Below are 21,644 nucleotides of genomic sequence, written 5' to 3' on the forward strand. Positions count from 1 at the left end.
TATCTTCTGCCTGAAAAATATTCTGTGTCACTCAGAAACTTCCTTTGATATCAGCACTTTCTTTCAAAATACTGTATGTCACCTTCAAAGTTTCCTTTTGCTGTCCTTTGCAATGAGGTCGGCACAGCCACAGACTGCCATAGAACATACCTTGATAGTAAGTATAAAGTGCAGGAAGAAATGAAGAAAATTGTGCCATCATGTGGCTATGGTCAGGCTCTGCACTGCTGACCACATCAGTCACATCTGTACCTAACATTAAACGCAGTACAGTGGTACCTCAGCTAACAGATCCTTCAGGTTACAGACGCTTCAGGTTACAGACCCAGAAATAGTACCTTGGGTTAAGAACTTTGCTTCAGGATGAGAACAGAAATTGTGCTCCGGTGGCGTGGCGGCAGCGGGAGGCCCCATTAGCTAAAGTGGTACCTCAGGTTAAGAACAGAACTCCAGAAAGAATTAAGTTCTTAACCTGAGGTACCACTGTATTGTACCAGTCATGGCTGCTCCCTGCTCAAGAATTTTGGGAATTGTAGTTTACTAAGAGTTGTTAGGAGACCCCTATTCTCCCTGCAGAGTGTCAATTCTGAGTGGTTTAGCCATCAATCCCTCTTGCCAGGGAACTGGGAAATATAGATCTGTGAGGTGAATAGGGGTTTCCAAACAACTCTCAGCACCAGCTACACTTATCACTTATTTTATAACAGGGGTAGGGAGCCTCTACGCTGTAGGACAGGCATGGCCAAACTTGGCCCTCCAGCTGTTGTGGGACTACAATTCCCATAATCCTTAGCTAACAGGACCAGTGGTCAGGGATGATGGGAATTGTAGTCCAAAAAACAGTCCAAATTTGGCCATGCCTGCTGTAGGCCAAAAGAAGCCCTCCAGGCCATTCTGGCCCTGAGGATGCTTGCTGTCTCATGCCCCTCATCAGCCTCGCTCTGCACTCTCAAGTAATTTTGGCTGTTTGGAAACTTTCCTCTATGATCATAGGTAAAGGTAAAGGGACCCCTGACCATTAGGTCCAGTCGTGACCGATTCTGGGGTTGCAGCGCTCATCTCGCTTTATTGGCCGAGGGAGCCGGTGTACAGCTTCCGGGTCATGTGGCCAGCATGACTAAGCCGCTTCTGGCGAACCAGAGCAGTGCACGGAAACGCCGTTTACCTTCCGGCTGTAGCGGTACCTATTTATCTACTTGTACTGGTATGCTTTCAAACTGCTAGGTTGGCAGGAGCAGGGACTGAGCAACGGGAGCTCACCCCGTCGCGGGGATTCGAACCGCGGACCTTCTGATCGGCAAGTCCTAGGCTCTGTGGTTTAACCCACAGTGCCACCCGCGTCCATTATACTATATAATCATTATATAATTATATATAATTATAGAATTATTATAGAATTATATATAATCATTATATAATTATAATCATTATACTATGATTATACTTATTGCTTAACTAGATTGAAAGTTTGCGGGGGGGGGAGCTTTCAGAGAAACCCCTGGCTTTTGCACAAGTGGAATGGAGCCCACAGTACTAAGTTAAGAGTCATTTCATTGCTCCACTTCCCATTGCCTTCTACCTTGCCCAACAGTGGCATGAACCCTTGGAAATTTCTCAACAAGGGTGTGTGTGAGAGAGAGAAAGAATAAGATACAGTTCAGTAAAATAAGTAAAAATTACTTTGATAAATAAATATTTCACAATAACTCCCAAAGAATATGTTTGTTGGCATTTTCTTGCATCTTATTGTACCAATGAAAACACTTCATTTCTTCTTTTTTTAGTAACATTGTCTCCCTTCTCTGACTCTGACCATGTTGGTCCATTTCAGCATGCATACTGCAGAAAAATTCATGCATAGTAGGAATATGATTTTCTACTATGCATGTGTTTTCTATGAGGTTAACTTTGCACCTAAGAGACACTGTCCTCATGTCAATTTATCTGAGAGCTGCTTTCCATGGTTGGGGAAATGTGCTGAGCAGATTCTCAAAGGTACTTTGTCTTGAGAGACGTTTTTCAAAACAGCCAATTCTCTCCCTATAGGGTTTCACAGATTTTTGCCTTTAGGTTATTTTAAGTAAATATTAGAAAACTGTCCATGGCAAATTGCATTCAGAAGATGCTTACAGGTGTTTAACAATGTGCCTAGAACCTTTGACACATTAACATTCACAACAGCAGCTAGGTATGCTGTTCTGGTTTGGGTGTGACTTTCTATGCTGAAGGTAGTCTCTACCAGGGAGGGAAGAAACTTGATTCAACTAGGATTTTAAAGTGATTCTACCACACTTTGCAAACCATGTGAACTGAAACACTACTATTATTTGAAATTTGCACTTTGCCTAATTTTGTGATGCAGTTCTCCAGCAAAAACAAAATACACAAAAATGCACATACTGTATTGGGCATATATTTGTAATTATATAAAATGGTGATGAGTGGAGTGCTGGCAACGTCCTGACCCAAGTTATTGGTCTTTGTCGGGCAGGCAGTCAAGTCATGTTTTCATAGCAGTGACCAGAGGAGAAATGACCACTGGGAGGAGCACAGAGAGAAGAAACTCCATGATGCATTTGTAGCAGTACAACTGGACACCATTATCTGCCCCAGCTGCAACAAAACATGCCTCTCCTGCATAAATCTCTCCAGCCACAATGGGTGCTGCAACTGTTCAACAGCTTGACCTCATCCCTAAAGGCAGACTCCTCCATTGTCTTCCAAAACCAGACAGATGCCAACTCAATTCAATATAAAGTGCATTATATTCGGGAAATAGCTTGCAAAAATGTGTATATTATGAGAAAGCTGCACTAAAATGCCAATGGATTTTCAGGATTTTTTCTTTTAAAAAATTATAAACTGTAGCAGAAATTGTAGAGAACTGAACATAAGACTGGGAAAAATGAAAAGGAAAAAAACAACAACTGGGTTGACATACCGTAATCTCCTGTGTGGTAAGTGAACATTACTCACTTATGTGTGTGTGTGGGGGGGGGGAGAATAAAGATAACGTATGCCAAGTGACTAATGGCAGATTAACACAACCAATTAACATCATAATAATAATCATCTTTTATTTGTATCCTGCCCTCCCCGGCCAAAACTAATCGAGCAATTTTCTCTTGCAGACACACAGGTCCAAAGTCCTCCCTTCTGATTGCAGCTCAGTGGCAGAGCATCCGCCTTGCACACAGAAGGCACCAGGCAAATTCCTGCTGGCACCTTGAGGTAGGGCTGAGAGATACCTATGTGAAATCACACCACATAGAAAAACCCGAGTCAGATGGACCAAGTATCTTACTTAGGATGCTTCTTAACATGCAGTAATTCATCTTGGTACAGTTGCTTTTTTAAAGGAACTTTGATGGCTGTTGTTGGCATCTGTCTCAATTGTGTGCTTCCAGGGGTGAAGTCAGACTGCGGCATCTGCAGCACTGAAATGTCCTCCCAGAGGCGTGAGTCTGGGCATAGAAGTCCTGGGCTGCCCAGGTGAACAGACTCTGCTCTTGGCCTTGCCGATGTGGTTCAAAGGAAAGCAGAGCTATACGCTTGGCACCCATTTGGCTGCAGGAGTTGCTGGAAGGAGCTGCACAAGGTGCCATTCAATTGTATTAGGGACTGCACTCTGGATTTGTGTAGTTTTCAGGGCCGTCTTAAGCATATGTGGCGCCGGGGTGCAAAGATTCCTCTGCCCTCCCCACCCCCCGGTTTCCCAGAGTTGTCGACCTTTTTTAGGGGGGAGGGGAATCGCAACGTTGTCAGACCATGTGGTGAGGCAGAAAAATGGCAGCCCACAGAAAAGCTTTGCAGGTCTGTAGAATATAGATCGTTTGCCCACTTAAAAAATGGCTGCCAAACCAAACCATGTGCTATAGCCTGCAATATTGACCACGTGACCAGAAAACGAGATGGCAGCCCTCAGGTTGGCGATCTCACACTGCATGTAATGACAAACAAAAAGCAATCCAAAAACCCACACAAACTACAAGGGGTGTTCACAGCAAACACTGCCACTAATGCCAATTGCCAATACAATGGTACCTCAGGTTAAGTAGTTAATTCATTCCGGAGGTCCGTACTTAACCTGAAACTGTTCTTAACCTGAAGCACCACTTTAGCTAATGGGGTCTCCTGCTGCTGCTGCGCTGCCGGAGCCCGATTTCTGTTCTCATCCTGAAGCAAAGTTCTTAACCTGAAGCACTATTTCTGGGTTAGCGGAGTCTGTAACCTGAAGCGTATGTAACCTGAGGTACCACTGTATAGCGTTGCAATCCCCACTGTTAAACAATAAAAGCTGGTAAAAACTGCCTTCAAGCCATTTCTACAGTGCGTGAAAAGCCCAAGCCTCTTAAAGTGGAAGGCAGCTCTTTAAACACAGAGGGAAACACACAGCCCCCAGAGCACACACACCCTCATGCAAACCAGGAGTGACCGGGAGGCAAGCGGCAAACACACACACTCAAACCGTGCAACAGGGACCGGGAGGCTGGTGGCGTGTGAGAGATCCAAAATCTCGCCCGTGATGCAGGGGGCAATAACATGCCCCCTGCAAGCGCGGGAAGCGATCCCCACTCACAACCCCTCCCCTCGGGGCGGGGGCAGCCAGTGGCGTAGCGTGGGGTTGCAGGGGGGTCCAGTCGCACCGGGCGCAACATCTGGGGGTTAGGGTTAGGGGGTGCAAATCCACGGGTTGGGGGCGCAAATCCATGGGTTAGGGGGCGCAAATTACTTGCCTTGCCCCGGGTACTGACAACCCACGCTACGCCACTGGGGGCAGCAGCGGAGCGGAGTCGCCCGATGCCCACAGCAGAAGAGCCTGCGGCACAGCCTCTGACAGAATCTGCTCCGCTCGTCAGCGCAGCTTCCCCAGACTCCAAATTTTGGCCCTGGACTCTTGCTGGGCGCCCCTGAGAGGCCGGCGCCATGGCATGACGGACCACTAAGCCCAATGGTTAAGATGGCCCTGGTAGTTCTTATCCTCTTCTTCTTCCAAAGGTAGCCCACAAAGCAGTGGAGGTTCAGGACCAGAGTTTTCCTTCTAGGAGGACTACCTTCTTAGGTTGACAAGCCTCGTTTGCCTCTCACATGGCATCTCCAGAAACAGGCTCCTTGGCCTTTGGACCCACTATTGGTCTCATCAATTGGTCTGATCAATCCACCACATGCCTGAGAAGTCACCAACTGAGGGTTTGAGACATAGTTGTCAACCTTCCCTTTTTTGCGGGAAATTCCCTTATTCCAGCACCGTTTCCGCTGCTATCCCGGATTGTTAGATATCCCATAGACTGTCCCTGGGACAGGTGAGGCTGCTGATCCCTTATTTTCGAGGCTGCTGATCCCTTATTTTCAAATATGAAAGTTGACAGCTATGGTTTGAGACCCAACAGCTACCCTCACCTGGTTTAGCCATGCCCCAGGGATTTCCTCAGTAGGTACCCGTATACATTCAGGTATTATTATTATTTTGTGCCCCATCAGCTTGGCACCCTGTGTGGGGGAATTGCCTGCACCTAACCTGGTGCTGCACAAGGCGGTTGTGGGGATTAAAATGAGAAAGGGGGAGCTACACCACCTCAGAGGGGGGTGGAAGGTGGGATATAAATGCAATAAATAAATAATTCAATGTGCTTATTACTAGTGATTAAATCTCTATACCACCCTTCATCCGAAGATCACAGTATTGTATTTTTATTTTATTCATTCATTCATTCATTCATTTAAAAAGGGTCCTTTAGGAGCTGCTTGTTTCTGTTTCTTAACTCTCCCTCTGACTGAGGAAAAACTAACTCGCCGGTAGTTCCTTCGCCTGACGATTTAAATCTCGGGGACGGGGAGGAGCGAGCGGAGGGGGCGGAGCTTGGCGCCGGCGTGCCCCTCACACCCACCCCGAATGGGCGTGGCCGCGCACCTTCCGCTCTGATCGGCAGCATTGTCCCGGAGCTGCGACCTCTTTTGCCATGGCGCTCTCTCGCGCAGAGCGCTGCGTCGTGCTCGTGCTGCGCTTCCTCTCGGGAGCCCTCCTCGCGCTGCTCAGCCTGGCGGCGCGCGCCTCAGCCCTCCGCTCCCCGTTGAGGGCGCCGGCGGCAGTGGCGACTTCTGCTGCTTCTCCTCCTGGCCCCAGCAGAGCCCGCGCCGTCCCGCCGCCGGAACACCCATTGCTGTTGCTGTCCGCAGTGGAGCTGGCGCGGCGGATCCGCCGCAGGGAGGTAAGGGCCCGGACAGCCCGTCTCTGAGTTAGAGAGAGAGAGAGAGAGAGAGAGAGAGAGAGAGAGAGATGTGGGAGGGGATCGCCCCGCAAGGGCTGCTGGGCACTGTAGTTTTGCTAGGAGGGGGTCTACTCTAAGGCAAAGCTTGGGGATTCCTAGCCCTTCGCGAATGCCCCATGTTCCTAGACCACCTAGGCTTCCATATATCCTACCTTGACTCTGAGGATCTGCTTATGAAGTTGTGCCACAAAATCCAGTGTGGAATATTTAGTGGAAGTCCTCTGTTCCAAGGTAGCAGGGGCATGTCGGCTCTCACAGCCTTGGTGCTCTCTTTTTAATTTCTTTGCAGCTTGTTTGTGGAGTATGGAATCTAGATCTGGCGTGGGAGATTCTTGGCCTAGGCACAAGGGCTGAACCTTTCAGAATAAATCAACTTAACATGAATCCCAGGATCTTTGTATGTAGAATCTTAAGTCCACATAGTTCTATTAGATACTCCACCTGCTTTCAAAGAAAAAATAAATTTATCGCGAGAATGTGGGCGATGTTCCCTTTAGTTAAAGGAAAGAGGCAGTACTCTTTAATAGTTCTTTTACTATTAAAAGTACCACTTTTACAACCAGAATGGTGAAGGCAGATAGTATTGGGCACCCAAAAGGTGGAGGGAGCAGAAAAATACCCATCTGCTGCATTAGCTTTCTTTCTAGCGCAGTGAAGAGACCAGGATTGCACCTGTTGCCATTATGTGACAGTAGCAGGATCGGCAGAGGAGCCATAGGATTCTGCGGTGGCTCAGCCCCACCCCTGAAGCACCCTGTTTCAGAGATTTCTGCTGGTGGGGACGCCACTAGTGGTTGATTCTGCTCACTATTTGGATGGGTGCATTGGGGTGCTCTTTGCTGGCAGCGCTTCCACACTGATGGTTGGAGCTTCCCTGGTTGCAAAAGCCTTTAAAATGTAATTTCTGGCCCCATTCAAACTCCCTTCAGCACAGGGATTCAGGGATTTGGATTGCTCAGTTATCCATGGTAGTAGTCTACTGACTCCAAACATGTAGCTTTCATGTGGGAAAGACCAAGAGCTGGGGGTGGGAGGGTGGGAGAGAGAAATCCAGCTCCTAAAAATGCAATATCTGAAACTTTTCTAATTCTTCAGATGGTTTGGTAAGCCACTATCTCTGCAGCATTAAAGTTCATTTGCTGAACATTATACCCATTTGATAAGGGTCTCGCCTGCCTTCAGTTTACCCACTAAATAAATGTTTTAAAGAAATCCCACCAAATGCAAAGCCTGCCATGCTCTTGCTGTTTACCTTCTGCCCACTTTTCTGTGGAAGATACAAATAAATTTGCAATGAGCCCTGCTGGTGTTCATGATGAAATAAATTTGGATTGGTTCCACTTGAATACTTCACTGGGGTAGTTGTGGTAACTGCACATCATAGAATTATCCTAGCAATTCTGAAATAGCCAAAAGCATCTGGAGAAGAGTAAGAGAACATCCTGTTCTTAGTTTTAATTTTTGTTTTGCAGATTAATGCAAATCATTATTAGGGATAGAGAGTTGCTAGACCACAATGATGCTGGCTTCCTTGCTTTATCCACCTGTATTACCGATTTTTAGGTTGGGTGGGGGAATGACAAACCAGCCTGGTCACCTGGAGGCAAGTTTTACTCTCAGCAAGTTACTATTTGAAAATCTAGATTTAAGAAGGTAATCAACTGTACCACCGTTGATGCTGATGTCCCCTCACCTCCAGTTCTAAATGCACCTGTTGCATGAGTGAATTCCAATTTGTTTCAACAACACTTGCTTCTAAACTAAGGTTACCAGTTGTCCCCATTTCCCGGGGACAGTCCCCGGATTTACGAATAAGTCCCCATACAAAATCCATTGAAGTTGAAAAATGTCCCCAGACTCATTGAAAAAAATCTGGTAACCTTATTCTAAACAAGCATTACACTGTTCTTTAGCTGCTTTGCGTCAGGGCAAGAGATTGGTATTGAGAATCTCGTCTCCTGCCCCTCCCTTCCTTAAAGGAATGTGGTTTTTTCCAGTGACTTGCTTGGTGTGTATTGTAAAGAGGTTTGGAATCTTAGGAGAAATCTTGTGTACATTCTCATTTAGAAGATTTTCAAATAAGCCTCCAAGCACTGTTCAGATTATAACTTATCCAAAACCTGTAGAGGTTACCGTGGCATAGACTTTTGACCCAGGCAAATAACATACAGTAATTGTCTTTCATGGTTATACAGGAAAATGGGCTCATTTGAGTCCTTACATTCTGTTGTGCATCTTTCATAGGGGCGGGGAAACTTTGTGTCATCATCACATGTTGCTGAACTGCAGTTCCCATCGTTCCCAGCCATTGACCATGCTTTCTAGGGCTTGTGGGAATTGTAGTCTGGCAACATCTGGAGGCTTCCCATATTTTCCACCATATCTCCAACTCTTTCTTAACCTCTTTCCACAATTTAATATACCGTATTTTTCCTTCTATAAGATGCCCCCGTGTATAAGATGCCCCCCATTTTGGGGGACTCAGATTTAAGAAAATGGGAGGAGATGGCCCCGTGTATAAGAAGCCCCCTAATTTTTGACATTATTTTTAAGGGGGAAAACCTAGTTTTATACACGGAAATATACAGCAATTATTTTCAAATAGGTTAAGATTTCTTAAAGGTAAGGTAAAGGGACCCCTGACCATTACGTCCAGTCGTGACCGACTCTGGGGTTGCGGCACTCATCTCGCTTTATTTGCCGAGGCAGCCAGCGTACTGCTTCCGGGTCATGTGGCCAGCATGACTAAGCTTCTTCTGGCGAACCAGAGCAGTGCACAGAAATGCCGTTTACCTTCCTGCCGGAGCAGTACCTATTTATCTAATTGCACTTGACGTGCTTTCGAACTGCTAGGTTGGCAGGAGCAGGGACTGAGCAATGAGAGCTCACCCCGTCGCGGGGATTCGAACCACCAACCTTCTGATCAGCAAGTCCTAGGCTCTGTGGTTTAACTCACAGCGCCACTCGCGTCCCAATAAGATTTCTTACTGTCAGCCAAATTCCCAAATACAACTTTTTGCCTATTTTTAAACTAGACATCCTTTCTAAAAAATTTTTTTGACTGCTCATCCATGTTTTTGACCAACATTTTGGTTTTATCTGAGCTTATTTTGAAACCTGCCACTTCTCCAAACCTTTTAATTTCTTCTAATGTTTTGGGAATGCTCTCCAAAGGTTGTTCTCGTGTCAGCACCACATCGTCAGCAAATGCCCTTAATTTATAGTCTCTATGTCCCACCTCAATACCTTTAATATTCAATGAACATTTAAAGCACATTGCCTCCCTCAAATAATACCTGTGGGAAACTATTTTGTTAAGGGTGCTAGGAGTTGTAGCTCAGTGCGGGTAAAATGCAGTTCTGAGTATTCTTTGAGGAAAAACATGCATGTTAAATGTAGGCACATTCCCAGATGGCAAGGGAAATAATTCGTAATAGTGAGTATGAGCTAAATTCTGCCTCTTTCTGAAATCTGTTGTTATCAGCGGCTTCCCTCACATTGCTGCTCACACCCAATGGTTAATGATAAACTTATTTATCACTTATTTTATTGCATGTATATTACACCACTTTCCCAAGGAACTCAGACATACTGTGCGTGGGCTTTTCCAATTTTCCCCTACTCAACAAATATTGTGAGGTGAGTGAGGCTAAAATACAGCAACTGACTGAAGGCACATGGCCATGTGGAGAGCCTCCTTTCTCAGAGATAGTGTACCACTGACAAGTAATTTTCTGGCAAGTAATAGCAGGGAGTGTGCGATGGACGTTTTGCCTTGCTTGTGAGCTTCACAGAAACATCTGTAAACCATTTTGTGAAGCTGGATTATTTGGACCTTTGGTCTGATCCATTAAAGTTCATAGCTGCCCAGAGTGGCTTGAGCAGCATATAAAGAATGAATCATCATCATTATTAAATTATTATAGAATATTCAAACCTTCATTACCTTGCTCCAAGCCCAGCATTCTATCCATGACACAGTGCTAATTGCTAATGAAACAGAACACAATGTTCAGTACATACGATCATTAGATCTCTGAAAGTTAGCCAGATTGCAGCAATCTTTTGAGAACTTTTTATTCCTTGCAGGTGAAATGTATTGATGTTATTGAAACATACATTGGGAGGATCAAAGAAGTCAACCCATTGATCAATGCGGTTGTAAAAGACAGGTGAGTGATGGAATTTATACTTTCTGTTTCAACATATTTCTACTTCTGACAGGAAAAAGGGCAGGCAGATGTGGTCCTCCGCTAGAGATTCTCTGTTGCCTCACACGTTGACCTACTTTGAGTCAATACAGTTCCTGAAGAACTCTTCCAAGCGCTCACATAGTTATGATTTGCAACACAATCATAGCAAAAGTAACTAGTTTGTAGCTTCTCCGAATCCAAACAAAGGGAGCTCTGCTCATTCTCAGAAGTACTTGTCCTTTCTGAACCTTTCGCTGACCTTGGGCATCTTGTATTCAGACTAAGAACATGAGAGCTGGCCTACTGGATGAGTGGGGCAGGCAGGTGGGGTAAAGTTTCATCTCACCTAGTACTCTGTCTCCCAACAGCGGCTGATCAGATGCCCCCTGGAAGACTCACAAGCAGGGGCATGGTGGAGAAAGGTGATGTGATAGGTGGCCCATCTCACGGGGTGGGACAAAGCAGCACCCGGCAATAACGAGCCTCCCACTCACCAACCTTCCTGCAGGGATCTGCATTGCCAATGCATTCTCTGGAATCTTTGGGCCCCATCCCCATCATGCCTATCAGCTAATGTCATCCTTTGCTGGTGGGCATGTGGCTGTAGTTTGGAGAAATGGTCTAATGGGTCAGACCCCCTGTAGACCACGACTGGCTGCAAGGTGGAGATTATCTGTCCCTGTTGTATACCATCATGTTTTTCTTTTAAGGATTTTTTAAAAGCCATTTGACCATTTGTCCTCGCTCCCAGGTAGGAAATAGCAAGGGGCTGCATACCTGAGGGGAAACCTGGAGACAGAACCCTGTTTTGTTTATCCGAGGTCAAGAACCTCTTTGCCGTTAAGCAAATATTTCTAGAGAAGTTGCAAAGCTGTGGTGATCACAAAGCAAAAAAACCAAAAAACAGCAACATTTAGACTTGGCTCCCTCTGAAGTCTTTCTCCAGCTTCACCTTTGGCTGTGGCTCCAGAGATGGAACTTGGGAGGAGCAATAGGTGTGGGACAAAATGAGCATCGTAGGAAGACCAGTTAGGTTCCAGGCTCTAGAGATTGACGGGTTTTCTCTTATTTCCTCTGGCTCTTACCCATCCATCCCTCTCAGGTTTGAAGCTGCCCTTGAGGAAGCTCATCAGGTCGACCAGCTGCTCTCTGAGGGGCAAGATGATGAAGAGTCACTGAAGGAAAAGTTCCCCTTCTTGGGGGTCCCTATCACCATCAAAGAAGCCTTTGCGCTATACGGTATGTTCTTTTGCATAACCTCCACCCACCTCTTGACCGCAGTCTGTAGCCTTCCCTCATTTAATTTATTTATCTATTTCATAGATTTGTTTCAGTATGAATATTTTAATGGGTAACAGAGCAACCCTTAAGACGTTTTGTTTGTTGCTTTCTTAAATCGGCATTCCTTCATTCTTTTAAAACTCTGTCGATGAGATCTTATAAAATAGTGACTGCCAAGTGTATCTAAACAACGGTGCTTGAATCAGTTGAATCCTTTTTAAAAAAAATAATTTTTATTAAGTTTTCCAATTTAACAGTCCAATCAGATCACATTAAATATTCCAAATTATACAAATACATATCATATAATCCAAATATTTTGCCAAATTATAAATTTTTGTTGGGGCTTCCCATGCTTCAAGTTCAGTGGGGTCCAATCATCTTATGTTTCTACTGCCTTGAGTTTCCAATAGTTCCTTCTTTAAATCTTCCTGTTGTTATCCTTCCTTCTTTCATGACCTCTGAGTTATTTCCACAGGCGAGTTGAAATGAGCAATAATATGCTTCTGTGTGAAATTTGTATGACTCTCCCTTTTTTGTTGTTGTTGTACCTGGTAAGTCTATTATTTGCAGTATATCCTCACACGTTGGTGTTTATACCAAATCAATCCAAAAGTCCTTCTCTGGTGGCAAACGCCATCTTTTCTCAGTTCCGATGAAATAAAATCTAGGCATTTGCTCATTATTTTTTTCAGACAGGTTGCATCAAACATTAGTCTTTCCAGGGGAGATTTGCCAAATCAGACTTGAAGTACAGATATAATAACAAATTAAGAGCTCGCCTCCCCCATGACTATTTATCTCTGCAACTCAGTCTATCCCATAATGGCGGATCCCAGTTAAATAGTGCGTCACATCACTCTTTCGAAGAGTCTTTTATCTTCTTCCAGGTATTTAAAAAAACAAAGGCTTTAGTTAGTATTTGAATCAGTTGAATCCTAAGGGCATTCTTCTAAGAGTGGGTGACTCATTTAGGACTTTGAAGACAAAGGTTCAAATCCACCACTCAGACATGATGCTCAACTTAACCCTACATCACAGGGTAATTGTGAGGATTAATTAGGAGGTAGACATGTGCTATCTTGAACTTACTGGAAGAAGAAGAAGGTTTCCAATTGTTGTGTTTTGGGAAAGCTATGTTATCTTACAATAGGGTGTGCTGTATAAAGTGCAGCCCATGTCCTTTTCTCAGTGAGTGACTTCTTTGCTAACTTTCTAGGGATTTTCCTTCATGTAGTTCTGCAGACTAAGCTAAAATCCAGCTGCTCTGAGGGCGCCAGGTTTTAGTCTGAAACCAGCAATTCTCTGGTGTTGCTGCATCTTAGAGGGTGTGGTCCCAAACTTGTTAAACAAGATACTCCTTCTCCAGTAAAGCCAACCAATTTTTGCACTCTTAATGAGGTACCTCTGGAGTATCTAGGGATGAGATTTACTATTTGTGGTTTGCTCTCCACAAACCTATTCCTCCTTGGCTAAGCCATACCTCTCTTCACACATACAAAACAAGTAAGATACTTGCTTGTATACTTGAGGACAGAGAACATGCTAAAAGATCAAGGAACTGGCTGGGAAGGAGGAGGTGGGTTATAAAGCACAGAGTGAGCAAAAACCATTACTGTATTAGGTTTTGTTTTTATTTTTGTTCATTACTTACCTTTCTCCCTTCCACTGCTAAAAGGAGCATTTGCTTTCCCCAGCTGGAAAAATGATAAAGATGAGCTTTATCTCATCTACTACAGGCTGCAAATGGTTTACAGAAAATGAAAAACACCTACCAAATAAAACCAGAGATTCCTGCTTGATTAAACATTGCTGAAATAGTGTGGTGTATCTACCATATTGCATCATTTTCCAGACACTTGGGGGGCAGCTACTCCCTTGGCTCTTGGCCTTATAGCTGCCCTTTAGCTCTGCTCTAGGCTATTGTGGAACCTCTGACTCTTTTTCTCCTTTTTGTTTCCCTCGTTGTGGGTAGGGTTGCCCAATGCCTCTGGACTGGTTAGCCGTCGTAACATTATCTCCACATCCGATGCTTCGGTAGTGTCACGGGTAAAGCAGGCTGGCACCATCCCACTGGGTGTGACCAACTGCAGCGAGCTGTGCATGTGGTTTGAGTCGAGCAACCGGGTCTATGGTCGGACCAACAACCCATATGACCTAGAGCGCATCGTAGGAGGCAGCTCAGGTGAGTGGGCTACCTCGTTTGTGAGAACATGCTGCACTGAACCGATAAATTACTCCTGGCCGATCAAATCTCCTGCTAGTGATTAACTGCTCATGTGATGGGGGTTTAAACAAGTGACCAGAACTCAGCAAGAAAGGAGGGCAGTTGGGAATACGTTGCTTATTTTTGACTTTGATACAGCATAGAAGTAGGGTTGTATAGGGATTGGGGACTGGAAAGCCACCTATAATAGTTTGCAAGTTAGGTATGCCAGTGATGCTTCTATTTTGTTGGATCTGCAAGTATTTGAGATTAGTACTGAGTAGCAAGACAATCCCTGGGGGACAAAAATCTGATTAGCCCACTCTGTTTCTCCATATGTATTTCGGTCTCCCAGAGCAGATTTTGTGAGTGGCAAGTGCGGGGTTACTCAGATATGTCTGTGGTCCACTGCCAGTCTGTCCTTTGTTTCCCTTCCAGGAGGAGAAGGCTGCATCCTGGCAGCTGCTGGTTCTGTGATCGGTGTGGGCTCGGATATTGGGGGCAGCATCCGTATGCCGGCTTTCTTCAATGGCGTCTTTGGACACAAGCCCACCACTGGTACATTTCCCATTGCTTCTTTTTCCACCTAGTTAACTAAAAGAAAGGACAGAAAGAACAGTTGTAGGTTGTCTTGATGCTCTTCCCTCTCAAGAATTAGGGTTTATTTCCTTTGGAAGGTCATCTGGACCTTAAGGTAAACGCCTTTGGGAATTTGGGCATCCAGTTCAGAAGGAGAGTCAGCTACCGTTCCTGAAGGCCTGGCTGTTTTGGCTACACAAATTGGCATCTCAGTACAGTGGAACCTCGTGTTATGGGCGGGATCCGTTCCAGAGGCCCATCCGTAACACTGAACTGATGCATGCCAAAGTGCCACGTCTGCACACCCGGAAGTAACCCATTCCAGTACTTCCAGGTTGCCATGGGACGCAACACGAAAACACGTAACCTGAAGCGGACGCAGCATGAGGCATAACTGTAGTGGAGGCAGCAAGTCCAAATCTGGCAACGGTATCCTGTTGAAAACTTTTTTTAAAGCATTGCATGGCTATTAAAAGACAGGAAGGCCCCTGCCTGCAGGTTCATAGACTAATACAAAAGCAATGTGAAGAGGTAAGAGAGCAAGACTTGCAACACCTGCTCCTTCTTTGGCCAGAGGATGGGGCCAGGATACTTTATCCCCGTTGCCATAATGTTCATTGTGTGGAACAGAAAGTGGACCCGAGTGTGCCTTCTTCAGTTCTGCAGTCTCAAGGTAACTGCCAGTAGCAGTGTCCTTTCTGTCAGAAAACTGATTAGGGTTCTGGTTTGGACCTAAACTAGCCTTGAATACAGTGCTCTGTGTATGGGAGAGGTGGCATATGAACCCAACTCTGTCACTAAACTAAAACGATGTAGTTTGTCATGCAAAGCTAAACTTGATGTGTTCGTCTAGGTGTGGTTCCCAATGACGGCCAATTCCCTAATGCTGTGGGCATTCGGACAAAGTTCCTGTGCACTGGCCCAATGTGCCGTTTTGCAGAGGACCTGGAACCCCTGTTGAGGGTCATGGCTGGGTCAGGTGTTACAAAGTAAGTGGTTCTTACTACTTTTGCAGTGCATAAAGTGAATTCTAGTCTGCTAAGAAGTGCAAATGTGTTTGGCGCCTGTCATTATTGTCACCAGCTGTCTTTGCCCCTGATGGTAGAGATCTGCACAGTGAGGGACAGGGCTAACTAAGGCAGAGGTCGGAATACGCCCCCCCTCCCTCCAATACCATGTAGGAAAGCTGATTTAACTGGCCGTTGAATCTTATTTCCACACTGGCTGTGGAACAGCATCCCTCACTGTGCCTCTGGGCACCAGGCTTGCTTCAGGGGTGCAGCATTGGCTGCATAGCTCACTTGACTCTGTTATCCATTACTTTGCTCTACTCTGTACCCTCTATCATCCTCTGCCTTGGTCTGCCTAATGGAGGACAGTATCCCCACTGGTCTGGCGCCTTCGGTTGCCGTGGCATTTTTTTACCAAGAGTTGATTATAAGAACTTGGTGTACATCAAGGAGCTAGTCCACTCTGCCGACTTGAACTGAGGATGGGACCAAAGTGCTGCTCGCTTCTGACTTGTGGCCATCTTATTCCTTCCTATTCAGGTTGAAGCTGGATGAAAAAGTATCTCTAAAGAATGTGAAATTCTACTCCATGGAGCATGACGGAGGTTCTGTCTTTGTTTCCCCAGTGGACAAAGAGCTTCTTCAGGCTCATCGGAACGTAAGAGGAAACTGCACCTGGTAGCTTAAAAACTTGAGGGCCATCACAGTTATCAGGGAGTTTAGGTAGGCGTTTGGTAAATGGCAGCTGAGTCAGCCTGTGCAAATTTGCCTGTGCATGCCTTCGTGTGCCCCAGCGTACCTGGGCACTGTTTTGTCAGATTCATGCACAGGTCCATAGCTCAGTGGTAGAATATATCCTTTGCATGCAGAAGCCCCCTGCCCCATTCGGTTCCCAGCATCTCCAGATAGGAAAGAATCCCTTCTTTAAACCTTGGCTCTATATCTACTGGCTGTGTTATATTTATTATTAATAATAATAATTAAATGCATTTTTATAGGGAAAAAAGTCTCAGTTCAACTTGCAGCAAGATTATGAATATAAAGATAGCATAAAATAGCCCCAAAGCAGTGCAATTATCTTGAAGTAGGATTGCCAAATCAAAATGGGAAATGTAAGGGCTACTGTGGAGCTTTGATAGCTAAGCTTAGGGTACATTTACATAATGTTCTGGTGAGCTGTGGAAGTCTTGAAGCTGGAGTGTAGGGAACAACCCTTATGTTCACTAGTGGTTGCAGTGAAAGTACCAAAGATTAAGGAGAACCACTCTCTATCCTTCTCTCTCTGTGTGTGAGAGAGTTCACACATGCATACCACCTTCACCCTGTGTGATGTATGCACATACTTGAAAAAAGTTGTTGCATAGCAAAGTCCGCAGACACAGTCTTCCTATCATGTTGCCTGAAGCAGAGTGGAGCTCCTCAGAAGTTCAGACGTCCATCTGTGAATGTCCAGGTGTTACCAGTCCTCCTAACTCTGATGTAGTGGTGATAATATTGTTTTGGTGTACTGTGTCTGTGTGGAATGAGAAGAATCCTATATTTTTCTTAAATGCTCTTTGGCCCCCAGGCTTTCCATTCCTCCTTTAATAACTGTTTACTCAATGGCTGTTATTTTCTCTCTTATGTTTTCAAGGTGGTAAAGCACCTGGAGGCTGACCTGGGTGTTCAAGTTCAGCCTGTGAATATTCACAAAATGAAGTATTCCTTCCAGATCTGGTCTGTCATGATGTCTTCCAAGGACAGTGATGGGCAGGTATGTAAAATGCAAACCAGGGCGTAAGCCTACCTGCGACAGGGGAAGAACAGCAGCGATGGACAAATTGTCTTTCAGGGATGCTGATCTTCACATGGAGGTTTCTGTGCACTTACATTGTTCTCTAGAGCAGTGTTTCCCAACCTTGTGCCTCCAGCTGTTTTTGAACTACAACTCCCATCATCCCTGACTAGCAAGACCAGTGGCAAGGGATGATGGGAATTGTAGTCCAAAAACAGCTGGAGGCACAAGGTTGGGAAACACTGCTCTAGAGCATGGTTCTAAAAAGTACATAGTTAGTCCTTCCTACGGGCCCCAATCTGTACTATACGTTTAAAGTAGTACCATGCTACCTTAAGCAATTATGGTTTCCCTCAAAGAATTCTGGGAACTGTAGTTTGTTAAGAGATTTGCTAGGAGATCCTTATTTCCCTCCCAGAGCTACAATTACCAGAATTCCCTGGAAAGAGGGATTGTTTTGTTTTTTAAAAAATAATTTTTATTTGATTTTACAAGTATAAAATTGTAACAGTACAAAATACATAACAATATTTAGAGATTCTTCCAAAACTCTGGACTTCCCACCTTCCCCTCCATGGGTCCTATTATCAACTGCATATTATTTAATCATCCAAATTTTATATCTCTCAATTTTTGTCCATAATACTTTCTACATTACAAGTGTTATTGTAATCCTGCTGACATTTTCGTCTGCTTACAGTGGTCCCTCAGGTAGATTGTAAATTTCCCCCATTCTTTATTAAAGTTTTGATCTTCTTGGTCCCTGAGCTTTCCGGTCAGTTTCACCATTTTGGCATAATCCAACAGCTTAGTTTGCCATTCTTCTCTGGTAGGGACTTTGTCTTCTTTCCATCTAGAAGAGAGATTGATTGTTAAACCAGTCTGGCAGTTGTAGCTCTGCGAGGAGAATAGGGATCTCCGAACAATGCTCAGCAACCGTAGCAAACTACACTTTGCAAGATTCTTTGGGAGATGCTGTACCATGACTGTTCAAGGTGACGTTGTCTTTTAAATGTCTGGTGCAGTTGGGACCCATGCCTGCTGCCATAGCTCTTGCTCCACTATGAAATATTTATTTGTCATTGTACCTTGTAAAATTGAGAGAGGAGGTTTGGTACAGGCTGCAAACCATGCTTACAATATACTAGTTTAAAAAGCTAGAAGCAGAAAACGTTATGGAATTCTCTTCGTCCTTGCTTCTCCATTCATATTCATATTACAGCAAACAGAAACCTTCACAGAGCTTCTTGGGGATCACGGAAAGCCAGTGTGGCCGTCATGGGAGCTGCTGAAGTGGATGATAGGGATGTCTTCACACACCATCCCAGCCATTGGTAACGTCCTGTTTTTAAACTTAAGAGTTTTATTCTAAAATAGCTGCACTTCTTTGTTGTGCTAGTTCTATCCAGGTTGTTTGGCAATTTCCTGGTAACTAAATATGGAGTGCTGGCAAAGAAATGTATATAATAATGCTTGGGGCCAGAAGGTAGCATCATATATTTGGAAGGAAGATGGTGATGCTGACAATCTAGGACTGGGATAGCCAACATAGTGCCTTCCAGATGTTGGTGCACTACTAGTCCCATCACCCCTGACCATTGGCCATGCAGGTAGGGGGCTGATGTCTGCTGGACTCCAACAACATATGGAGGGTACCAACATATGGTACTCATCCAGTACCATGGAAGTTTGGGAGTGAAAGGCAGCAAATAAAAGAGTTGTTTTCAAATGCTTGTGTACCTGCTCTTGGCTGTGGCCCGTGCTAAGGGATGATGGGACTTGTGGTCCAGCAATATCTGTAGGGCATCACATCGGCTACCCCTGTTCTAGTATATCATGTTATATATGATGCAGCCTTTTGCAGTGACTGCTGTTTGTCTTTGACCTACCTGCATCTCTGTGCTCTTTAGCACTAGGATTAACCGAGAAGGTGGTGAAATACAGTCCCAAAGTGAACGCTAAGCTAGCAAGCATGGCACAGAGTCTGCAGACCGAGATGGTGAATCTACTGGGAAGTGATGGTGTCCTCTTATATCCTTCACACCCTGTAGTTGCTCCCAAGCACCACACTCCTCTGGGGATGCCTTTCAATTTTGCCTACACGGGTAAGGAGTTCCTATTTTGCATATGCATGTATTACTCATGTACATTCTTTCAGTGTATATGATGCTTTGCAGAGTACAAGATGTTAGACAGGTCACTGCCTTAAGGAGCTTAGAATGTAAAAATTCAACACAGGAAAAGGAGAGGAAGCAGGAGACCAGGAGAAAAAGGGAAGCAGCATGCAGTAATTGTATTTCACCATTTGGGTGAATATGGTTTTCTTTGCCTGTGTACATGCTCATGTGCACCCACCGAACAGGACATAGCATATGATACAGCCATATGTGTGCAGTACATGGGTATGTACTATACAATTCCACAGTACTGCTACCTCCAAACTAGGTTATACAACTTTTCCATGGGATTATGTTGACCTCCTGATTCTGGGAAGTCTCTGGGTATGGAGCAAACTGTGCTTTGTTTATTAGGGGCCTCTGTGACATATTGTGTTTCATTAGCCAGTGCAGAACCCCTTGATTTATTCTTGCACTTAAAACCAGTATGATAAATTCCAAATTCTCAGGGAATGTTTCTAGATAGCAGCGAAACAAAATGTCTTGGATTATAGTTCGTTTGTTGCAAAGAAGTGCTTTGAGTCCCTAATTCCTTTCACTCTCTCTTCCCCTTCTAGCCATCTTCAACATACTGGGCTTACCAGTGACCCAGTGCCCGCTGGGCTTGAGCAAGGAAGGCCTCCCCTTGGGCATCCAGGTGGTGGCAGGACCCTACAATGACCACTTGACTCTGGCCATGGCACAATACTTGGAGAAGGCATTTGGAGGATGGGTTCTCCCTGGTACATCCTAGCGTGTGTTGCCCGAGTCCTGGTGATAGCAGAAACACGAAGAGTGCCCCACCTGTGGCAGCCGGCAGCTGCATCTGATATTGGAGGAGCTCTGATGCCTGTTGCACACACTTGCAACCCAGGGGGACTTAATTCCCTCCCACAGAGCCAAAGCTGATAGAGAGTCCAGCTGCACCTTTAGCTTTCTTCTTTTCTTATTACAAAATTACTTGAGAAGTTTAGGCAATAGGATGCTCTCTCCTTTCTCAGGGAAATCGGGGGTTTTGGGGAGGGGGGAGAGGGTTCTGACAGGACAATCATATTGTGAGATATGGGAGAGGGTTTTCTGTCCCTGACTGTGGTGTTAGTAGTATAGGGCTCTTGGTCCCCTACTTAACGTGGTTTTTCTTTGCTGCTTTCAAGGCCAGGCCAACGGCATCTGTAATATTTATCTGTGCTGGAGACTAGTTCCCCTACTTGAAAATGTATTTGGGAATTTGGGGTCCCCCAGCTTCCCACAATTTGCACAGAACACTGAGAACAGTGTTGGAGAAGGAGTTGTTGACTCCTCACTAAGTTGGACTTGGGAGTTCCCAGCCATGGCTCATGTGGAAGAAGACGAGGGCAGCTTTTTAATTTCTTGGAAGGCACACCTTAATAAATCTAGGACTGTTCAAATGAACGTGATGGAACATGTGATGGATCAAGTGTTTTCCCACATACATTCCTCTTCTGAGCCTGTGGGGCCATGTCTTGTGGATGTGAGGTTCTAAATCCTGCTTTGTATGTCTCTTTTTCATGATGTTGATAAATCCATACGTTACTCTATGCACCTTTTGACTGGGTACACTGAAAAACAGTGCTGTTGGCCAGTTCCCATGGACCAAACAAAATGAAATGTATGTCATTTGCACCAAAGAGAATATAATGATATAGTACTTTAGGTCTGTGGTTCTGTTTCTTCTCTTGAACTCTCCTTTTCTTCAAACCGAATCTAACACTGTTAGCCATTGTCAATAAGGAGCCAAAATGTGCTTGGATCGCAGTGCTGATGGTATATGACATAATTAAGTATAGTCGTACCTTGGTTTTCAAACAGCTTACTTCTCGAATGTTTTGGTTCCTGAACGCCACAAACATGGATGTGACTGTTCCGGTTTGCGAACTATTTTTGGAAGCCGAATGCCCAGTGAGGCTTCCTGCAGCCAATCAGAAGCCGCGCTTTGGTTTCTGAACGTTTTGGAAGTCAAACGGACTCCGTTCTACTTCCAAGGTACAACTGTAGTTAGGTTGTGCTTTTCATCTGTAACTTCACATGCATGAGGTACCACCAGGGCTGTGCACCAGAACTGAATCAGGCCAGCTTGTGTGGACCCAGGCTTGGGCTCAGAGAGCTCTGGATTGCCCTGGGTCAGGTTGCCCCACCTGGAGCCAGCCAGGATTTG

At 45.0% G+C, this 21,644-nt stretch overlaps 1 protein-coding gene across 1 annotated transcript; it reads left to right on the top strand.

The window, feature by feature from the left end:
• Positions 1–5,899: 5,899 nt before the first annotated feature.
• Positions 5,900–21,142, top strand: FAAH2 (fatty acid amide hydrolase 2). Its single transcript, XM_028715198.2, has 11 exons — positions 5,900–6,209; positions 10,359–10,441; positions 11,565–11,701; positions 13,719–13,928; positions 14,388–14,507; positions 15,382–15,517; positions 16,079–16,196; positions 17,172–17,291; positions 18,535–18,646; positions 19,223–19,417; positions 20,047–21,142. The coding sequence occupies exons 1-11, from the start codon at positions 5,961–5,963 to the stop codon at positions 20,220–20,222; spliced, it is 1,656 nt and encodes a 551-aa protein (XP_028571031.1). The 5' UTR covers positions 5,900–5,960; the 3' UTR covers positions 20,223–21,142.
• The last annotated feature ends 502 nt before the right edge of the window (positions 21,143–21,644 follow it).

Source organism: Podarcis muralis, chromosome Z (genome assembly GCF_964188315.1).
Source record: "Podarcis muralis chromosome Z, rPodMur119.hap1.1, whole genome shotgun sequence".
In the NCBI taxonomy this organism is placed as follows: Eukaryota; Metazoa; Chordata; class Lepidosauria; order Squamata; family Lacertidae; genus Podarcis; species Podarcis muralis.

What these genes read in the sequence shown, in the direction of transcription:
- FAAH2 (XM_028715198.2), top strand. Translation starts at nt 5,961, where the DNA reads ATGGCGCTCTCTCGCGCAGAGCGCTGCGTCGTGCTCGTGCTGCGCTTC. An exon ending in TTCTTCAGGCTCATCGGAAC is followed by an intron (nt 16,197 to 17,171) that starts GTAAGAGGAAAC and finishes TATGTTTTCAAG; the next exon opens with GTGGTAAAGCACCTGGAGGC. An exon ending in ACACACCATCCCAGCCATTG is followed by an intron (nt 18,647 to 19,222) that starts GTAACGTCCTGT and finishes TGTGCTCTTTAG; the next exon opens with CACTAGGATTAACCGAGAAG.